This window comes from Lynx canadensis, chromosome A3 (genome assembly GCF_007474595.2).
Source record: "Lynx canadensis isolate LIC74 chromosome A3, mLynCan4.pri.v2, whole genome shotgun sequence".
Lineage (NCBI taxonomy): Eukaryota > Metazoa > Chordata > Mammalia > Carnivora > Felidae > Lynx > Lynx canadensis.
In genome coordinates, this window is record NC_044305.1 from 104,785,909 (window position 1) to 104,795,076 (window position 9,168).

Genomic DNA, 9,168 nt, shown 5'->3' on the forward strand with positions numbered 1-9,168 from the left:
GAATGTAGTCCCAGTCTGGGCAGCTGCTTCCCGGCAACAACCTTGTACTTGTACTTGCTTTGAGTCTTGCCAAAAACCCGTGGATTATGGGTCCAAGGGAGCTCAGTGCTCACGGACATCAGGGAAGCTCTATATGAATGGAGCAGCTGAGAATGACCACCAGGCATATTGTGCGTATCTCCTATGCTACTGCATGTTCCTTTGTGCTCTTAGACTTCACTGCGTTTGTATTCTTCCCTTTTTCTTCCTTTCTCATGTTCCAAGATTCATTCTTCTATAATTACTGATTTTTCTGTTTGGGGAACTTCCTTTTGTCATTCCTTTAGGTTTGCTGGTAACGAATTCTCTTAGTTTTCCTTCATCTGAGAAGATCTTGATTTCCTCTTCATTCCTGAAGGATCATTTCTCTGGACATAAAATTCTGAACTGATAGTTTTTTTTTTCCCCTGCCCTTGAAAAATGTGACACTTCCTTGTGGCCCCCATGGTTTCTGATGAGAAATCTATTGTCATTACAATTGCTTTTCCCCTAAATGTAAGGTACTATTTTTACTGGCTGACATTAATACCATATAAATACTTGTTACATGGGAATGCAAACTGGTGCAGCCACTCTGGAAAACAGTAAGGAATTTCCTCAAAAAACTAAAAATAGAACTACCTTACGACCCAGCAATTGCACTACTAGGCATTTATCCACGGGATACAGGTGTGGTGTTTCTAAGGGACACATGCACCCCCATGTTTATAGCAACACTATCAACAATAGCCAAAGTGTGGAAAGAGCCCAAATGTCCATCGATGGATGAATGGATAAAGAAGAGGTGGTATACACACACACACACACACACACACACACACACACACACACACAATGGAGTATTACTTGGCAATCAAAAAGAATGAAATCTTGCCATTTGCAACTACGTGGATGGAACTGGAGGCTATTATGCTAAGTGAAATTAGTCAGAGAAGGACAAATATATGACTTCACTCATATAAGATACAAAACAGATGAACATAAGTGAAGGGAAGCAAAAATAATACATAAACAGGGAGAGGGACAAAATATAAGAGATTCTTTTTTTTTTAAATATTTTTTTTTCAACGTTTATTTATTTTTGGGACAGAGAGAGACAGAGCATGAACGGGGGAGGGGCAGAGAGAGAGGGAGACACAGAATCGGAAACAGGCTCCAGGCTCCGAGCCATCTGCCCAGAGCCTGACGCGGGGCTCGAACTCACAGACCGCGAGATCGTGACCTGGCTGAAGTCGGACGCTTAACCGACTGCGCCACCCAGGCGCCCCTGCTGCTGGTTTTTAAGGCTACTATGGAGCTGGGACTAGAGGGATGGCAGTAGGCCAAGTCAATACCCCACAAACCCCACTGTTCTAAATTTTTTTTTTCAACGTTTATTTATTTTTGGGACAGAGAGAGACAGAGCATGAACGGGGGAGGGGCAGAGAGAGAGGGAGACACAGAATCGGAAACAGGCTCCAGGCTCTGAGCCATCAGCCCAGAGCCCGACGCGGGGCTCGAACTCGCGGACCGCGAGATCGTGACCTGGCTGAAGTCGGACGCTTAACCGACTGCGCCACCCAGGCGCCCCAACAAACCCCACTGTTCTTACCAAACCTGAGCAGTTTCTCTTGGATAAACCCCTCATCAGATTGTTGTTAGGCTTTGGTGAATAGCTAGAGTTCTAGAAAAAGTTGATTTTTTACAATCTTGTCAATATTTTTGTTGCCTTTATGGAGGAATGGATTTACAGAACTCCTTACTCTACCATTGCAGAAGTCTCCCTGCTCCGGTTACAGATCCGTTCTAAGACCAGGCTTGCTTAGGGGTTAACTATGAAGAAGGTATTCCCTGGAAATACGATTAAAGTAATGCCCCTGCCTTGGAGGTGTCCTGGGTTACAACAAAGGACACTTAAAAAGATGAAAAAAAGGATCTACAGGAATCATTCCAAAATAACCGGGGTGACATGGGGGCCCTTGGTAAAACTCAGTAAGCTGTCAGGACTCACACCCGGATCCCTGACGCCTTGCTCACTGACCTCTTGGCTGCTTCTCCTGGGAGATGCCTTTTCCAGGAGAAGGGAGATGCTGTGTTTTGAGTATTTCATCTAAGGTACAAGTTTCATACTCACTATTCTCACACACGCCAGCAAACACAATGATCTTATTTCCACTTTACAGATGAAGGAACTGACGCTCGCAGAAATCAAGGCACATGACCAAAATTAGACCACTCACGAGTGGTGGAGAGGGGATCCGACTCCAGAGTGTGAGCTACACCCTTCTCATCAAACCCAACGCACTGACCCACTGGCTGGCAATGGTGTGGGTAGGGAGGCGGTTGATGAAGCATCATTACAAGTCTGAGCACAATAGTTGGACCTGCCTTTTTAGTCCTCTCTCTCGGGAGATAGGACTCGATACCACTGGTCACGGTACAAGAACAGCAGCAAAGTATCAGGTATGGCTTGCCCCCGCCACAAGCACCTGCTGAGGTGGGCTCTTGGGTCAACTCCTCCCTTCGTTCAGGAGTCAGAGCCTCCTGGAAGTCCCCCCAAAATCAAGGGTGGCAGGGGCAAAGCCCGGCTGTGACTTCAGGCCTGGGAGTGTAGGACCGTCCCCTTCACATGCTCAGCAGAATAAAGTCCACAGACCTGAATGCCCAAGCCCCACCCAGTCCACCGCAAGCCTAGGGTGTATCCGGAGAGGACAGAGGGTTCCCCAATGCCCTAGCATCCCGACAGGCCACAGCTCCATCCATTCCCCCTGACTGTGGCAAAGAGGACATATTCATTGCAAATCATTCCCAAAAGACAAACTTTATTTTGACACCTCAGAATTTGGCAAGGAAAAAGGCATAGCAACGACAGTATAGTCTCACGTGCGGAAACCTCTTCAGATACTCGATCTCACTGGAACCTCACAATCACCCTGCAAGGCAGGCAAGCAGGTCTCTCCTATCCACTTTCTGAAGGATTTGTCAGGGGTCACCCAGCTTCCACACAGGACTGTAAACATTCCACCCAGATGCCTCTGTGTGTGTGGTCCAGGCTCCTCAATACCCAGGGGTGGGCTGGGATTTCACCAGATACATGCAGTTACCTTAACTTCCCCAGCTATGAAACTAGGGATCAGGCTGTCTCATCTCTATATAAAGGCCCTTCTCATGGATGTGACCTATGCGTACCACGATTGCTAGGTCTATGGTGGCTGGACCAGGTGGCCAGCCAAAAGCCTTGGCAAGCCCTGGGCACAAATGAACTTGGAGCCAAGCAGGGGGGGACCAGAAGCCTGCTGGCCCACTGCTGAGCCACTTTCTACAGGAACCCCACTAGGAAGGGAGTTCTGGTGTGGGCAGAAAAAGGGGCTCCTCCTTGCTCCACGGACCCCAACCTGTTGGGGAGGGGGAAAGAGCCTCCCTGCCCCCATCTCTTGTTGATGACCAGCTTTTCTGACTCTTCTCCAGAACGAAGGTGGGGCTGCACCTCCTCCCTCTGGCTCAGAGCTAGATTCAATTTGCTACCTGCATCAGGAGGCCCTCCCCAGTCCTCAGAATGGGAGGGCCCCACGATGGGACCACCGCCTTGATCTCCCAGCGACATACAGGGCATTTGGCCAAGTCCCTGAAGACCCGCAAGGCACAGTAGCTGCAGAAGTGTGCGTGGCCACAGGGAACCAGGCAGGTGTTGGCAGCGTGGTGGAAACAGATGGCACATTCCTCTCCTGCTGTGGCTGGGAAAGGGGACAACATGAGTTGGGGCACGTGGGGGCAAAGCGCGGGCAGCCTACTCATGCTATAACCACAGGACAGAGAACCACGCAGGCCTATTTTGACCATTAATGAGAAAATGCTCACAACATAACCAAATGAAAAGAAATGGGAAGAAAACCATACTGCACATACATATATATCATAAAATTCCAACTTGGAAAAAAAAAGGAAAACAGCACAATTCCTCATAGATATATGACTACAAAATAGTAGGAGGAAATCCCCCTAAGAGGCAGTGGTTATTTATTTATTTTTTTTTACTTCCTTATGTATCCTCTAATATTTATTTTCTTTCCGTTTGGCAAAACTTTTATTACGAACATGGACTGCTTTTTCAAGCGGGGACAAAACAACGTTATTTGTTCACGAATGTGCTCTTGTAACTTGAAAAGTTAGCCAATGTTCTAGAAGGCAAAGCTATTAAATTGCTTTTAAGTTTCTAGCAGGCAGAGCCAAATCTTTTGGCCTAAAGCCCGTGGGAGACTTCGTGGGACTCGGAAGGATTTTAGCCAGTTCCCAGAGCTGGGGCCTCCCTGGGGTGGGGGTGGGGCCTCTGGTGCTAGAGTCCTAGGGAGCCTGTCCCTGGCTCGCTGGGCTCGGGGAAGCCACTCACCTTCCGGCTGCAGAGACTCATCGATGAGGGCCCGTGGCACGGTTGAGGGGAAGGCACTGGCTGTGGGATCTGAGGGAGAGAGGGAAACTCAGGACCCAGGAAAGCAAAGCCCAGGTGCTTCCACCCTACCAGGCCCTTGAGAGAGTTCCACCTGCTTGCTTGCAGTGCTGGAGCTCCCCGCTGATCTTATGGCCCCAGCCACCCCTTCCCCAGTTCACCCCAGCAGAGAATTTGTGAAGCTGTCGACGCTTTTTCCTAAAACCACCCTTCCTTTAAACATCTCCCCTTTGCCCAGGCGCCGCCGCCTGACTGGAGACCCTCAGCGTTACCCACCTTCCTAAACCCGGATGTGCATTAAAATCCCCCAGGAGGTGGGGAAAACAGGTGCTTGACTCTACACCAGACCTACCCAATCGGGCGTCCCCGGGGCGAGACTTCAGCCGCTGTGACAAGGGATTTTATAACCGGTAGGGGTGGGGGAAGAGGAAATGGACTGCTTGTGTAGGCCGGTGGACAACCAGCACAGGAATGCCAGTATTTCTTTCTATAGACGTTTCCTGTATCCACTCTCCCTCAAGTCCACTCTCCTTTCAGGTGGCTAGAGGGATGGTTACGGTTTCCCCACTCATTGACTGGACGGCTCACTCTGCCCCCACCGGCAGTCTTCCTGTGCACCTCTAACCGCTTCCACTTCTGTTCCCTTTGCTTGCCACCCTTGACTCCCCTGAACTCCTACTAAGGCAGCAAAACCCAGCCCCCGACCTCTCCTTTTGTGAAACAGCCCTTTGACAGATGTTTGGAGTGCTAGTCATAGCATTCCCTAGGGACAAGGCTGCCCTCCCTTTGACTGGGGTCTTGTCCATCTGGCGTCTCCAGTGCCAGTGACGTAAAACTGACCGTATAGGAAAAGATGAAAGGCTCTCCCCACGGCTCTGGATGGGGACGCAGTACCACCCGAGCCACCCGAGGGGCGGTGCCCGGGTCCTCGCGGATTGTCTCACCCAGTAGCTTGATGGCCTTGGTGGTCCCGTACACGTCCATCACGGCCCAGAGGGGGGCGCCCATGAGCACGCCCTTGCGCAGCAGCAGCCGGGGGCCCGAGTTGACCCTGACGAAGAGCCGGCCCCTGCGGTTCACCCAGAAGCAGACCACGTCCCCCGCCAGCGCACAGCCCTCGGGCAGCATGGCCGCCCATGTCGGGCTCTGCAGCTCCAGGTCCGGGCACACGAAGGGTGGCAGGCTGGGCGCGGACACCCGCGCGGGGTCCAGGCGCGTGAAGCCCACGCGGAGCCCGCCGCACCAGCCGCCCTCGTGCCACACCACGCGGACCGCCACCCGCTCCCCGGGAAGCACCGGCCGCTGGCTGAACACGATGCCGTCGTGGAACGTGGCGTTCCTGCGCGCAGTGCACCGCTGGGCGTCTAGACGCACCTGCGCGCCCTTGGCCTCAGGGTGGAAGCGCAGTGTCTCCCGGGGCGCCTTGGTGTCTGCGGAGAGGGGGGGGGGGGGTGGAGGGATGGTGACGTCAGTGTGGTCTGGATCCGGACTCATTTGTTCCCCAGAGCTATCTCCGCCCCCCACCCCCGCATCTCCCCGGGGCCATTGCCCCTGCCCTCATCCAGGGAGCCCCCAGAGACCTGATTAGAGCCTGGTGAGGAACACACTTTGCATGTCTGGGATCTGAATTCCCACTGTGAATTCCCCCACCTCAGTTCCCCTTCCGGAGGGATGTTGTAAAATCACGCCTACATGTACCGGCTCTAAATACCTAGTCCCGGTTATTGGCATTAAATAGAAAGAGCAGGTGTTAGAAATAGTATACATAATATGATCCAGGTTTTGTTCGACACATATGTTTAATATACATACATATATTCTCCCTGTATCTAGAAAAAACCTGAGAGGAGATGGGTCTGCTAATGGTGCTCAGCTCTGGCAGATGGGTCCTGGTATTGCAGCTGTTTTCCTCTCTGTTTGTCTGACTTTATGATTGTCCCACAGAAAACCTGCATCATTTGTGAAGGCCATGGCCCCCAGTGAGGGTGACTTCCTTTTCCTAGGAGAGAAAGGGGTCCAACAGCTCCCCCACAGAGCCAGGTGGGGCGGCACAGGCTAGAGAGGGAGTCCGAGGTTGTGGCGGGGGCGGGGTGTCAGAATGGTGGGCTGGGCCAGCCAAGACCCAGGGCTGAGCTTTGAAATCCGGGGACTTCCCGACCCCACTCCACTTGGCAGTCGGGAGGGGAAGTGCCCTACTGGGCAGCCTTTCCTCTCAAGCCTCAGGCCTGAGCCTGGAGGAAGCTGGTGAGCTTCCTGAGCCAGAACTGCTCTCCTCCCTTACCCCCCTCTTGTCCTGTTCTTTCTTGGTTAGAGGAGGGAAGCTGAAAATAGCGAATTCAATCAGCAGGAGCCTGGGTGGCTCAGTCGGTTGAGCATCGGCTCAGGGCATGATCTCACAGTTTGTGAGTTTGAGCCCCACATTCGGCTCTGTGCTGATAGCTCGGATCCTGGAGCCTGCTTCAGATTCTCGGTCTCCCTCTCTCACTGCCCCTCCTCTGCTTAGGCTCTGTCTCTCTCTGTCTCTCTCTCAAAAATAAATAAACACTAAAAAAAAAAAAAAAAGGGGGGGGGGAATTCAATCCGGACTTGAGCCTGAACCCAACCCAAAAGAGCAAGGCCCCTCCCCTCCCAGATCTCATCAGCTTCTCCAGCTCTGCTCCTCTGATTACTCACAAGCCTGCAAGATTCCAACGGGTCACAAGGTGCAACCCTCAATCTGGTCAGGCACAAGGGACACCCTTGAGGTCATAGTCAATCTGTTCCCGATGGATTCAGGCCAGAGGCAAGCATATCATGGTTCCATGGTTCCCCTCGCTGAGGCATTAGGAACAAGCACTCACTCTGGCCTTGGGGACCTCTGAACCCACTCACAGGGTCCTGCTATCCAAGCTCACCCCTCCCTCACCCACATCCCCTGCATGTCACCCCTTCCTGGAATACCCTAATCTCTCCCTCCCTTCCTGATAGTCTGCCCAGATGTCTTTCCCTGGAGGCTATGCACAAGCAAAGGGGAGTCCCCAAGTAGGCACGGACGGTGGGTGACCAGGAGTCAGAGCCGAGGGCCCTGACATCGGATGGACTTGTCTTTGGGCCTACTGCAGAGTCACTGCAGGAGCTCTGAGGAGGGCAGCCATGTCTGATACCCAGATTCTAGTCCCCGCTCTGTTGGTCACCTATGCAGGTCACTGCCCCGCTGGGTATAGGTCTCCTTATCCACCAATGGGATCGATATGCATGGTCAGCCAAGACCTGCAGTCTCCAGGTACCTGCCTGGAGATCCTGAGTATGAGGAGCCGACTGCCCCCCTGGGTAGGCATCGTGACTTTTGCATGCCTCCCCTCCCCCCACCGCCCCCACCACACCCCCCAGGTAGATTCAAAGAAAATCTTGGCAGTAAGTCTCTTGGAATCTAAGTAACTGAGGGTCAGCCCCCTGCTCAGCAAGGACCTCCCCAGATCTCTATCACCTTCTTCATCACCACCCCTCCAGTCACCAAGCCTCTTGGGTGCCAGGCACCTGTTAACCCTTACAGCTTCTTCCACTCCTCCCACAACCTGCAGGGAAGCACCCAGAGGGAACTGAGTTGGGGTGGTTCTGCACATCTTCACAGCCAGGAGTGGAGGAGCCGGGGCCCCACTCCTGCCGCCCACACTCCTTGCTGCCTCCTCCATGGCACCACCGTGACCTGGAATCCAGACACAGTTGCCACAGCAGCAGCAGCAGCAGCAACAGAAGCTTGGCCCCCACCGTCCTCACCACCTCCCTGCCCCCCAAGCTCGGGGCAGTACCTGCTGCTGGTGTGTGAGCCTTTGGTGCCCTTAGGGAGCCAAGGGCTGAGACTCCAGGCTCTCTGCCTGGGAGGGAGCAGGGTTCTGAGACGCAGTCTGGATCTCTGGCAGTAAAAGCAGATTCTCTCTCTCCTGCCCCTGCACACCAAGGGAACGCTGTGGTCTCCGGTGAGGCTCTCAGAGAACCACTGTGCCTGGCAACCTTTTGGTCTGTGCTTCTGACAGCCCTATAAGCTGTCAGGCAAGGTGAATCGCATTGGCCCCAGCCTGCAGATGAAGAAACTGAGGCCCTAGGGAAAACTGACTCGCCCAAGGTTCCACAGCCTCCCCTCTGCCTCTTGGATCCCTTGCAGACCAAACTTAGGGCTCCCACTTACCAGCCTGGGAGGAGAGCTGGGCCCCCATCAGCCTGGGATCCTCGGGCACGGATACCTGGATCTGGAAGGAATTGTCTGGAGAAGGCCAAGTAGACAGGTTTCCAAAGGCTCAGCAGGTCCCTTCGTTATGGGTCAGGATCATGTTACATAGTTGATGATTAATTAGATGTTGCTGTCACGGGTTATGATATCCAGGGAATTTCCTGATGATTGCCTCTGGCTCACCACAGAACCGCTGCAGCTGGCTGACCTAAAAGGAAGCAACGACTGGGGAGGTGGCCCGGGCAGGATTTAGGATAGACTGCTCCCTTACTTCTGACCAGTCGTTCTCCGCCAGGCTGTGCATTATCATGGCTTGAGGCACATTTAGAAGTACTCACGGGCAAACTGATCCCAGTGGCACAGGGTGGGGCCCAGCATCAAAAGCACCCTGGATGATTCTAATGTACAGTCAAGGTGGAGATTCACTGCTACAGAGCCCGGCACACACACAAGGTGCTTAATCAACGATGCTGAAGTGGATTGAATTGAATTGGCTGCA

The 9,168-nt window shown here is 53.0% G+C and overlaps 1 protein-coding gene across 1 annotated transcript; it reads right to left on the reverse strand.

Moving 5' to 3' along the window:
- Positions 1–2,816: 2,816 nt before the first annotated feature.
- NEURL3 (neuralized E3 ubiquitin protein ligase 3) lies at positions 2,817–8,765 on the reverse strand. The gene is made up of 4 exons (XM_030311202.1): positions 8,628–8,765; positions 5,407–5,892; positions 4,406–4,474; positions 2,817–3,752 (listed from the first exon to the last, which is right to left on the reverse strand). Exons 1-4 carry the CDS (start codon positions 8,653–8,655, stop codon positions 3,532–3,534), a joined length of 804 nt encoding a protein of 267 aa, XP_030167062.1. The 5' UTR covers positions 8,656–8,765; the 3' UTR covers positions 2,817–3,531.
- Positions 8,766–9,168: the final 403 nt, after the last annotated feature.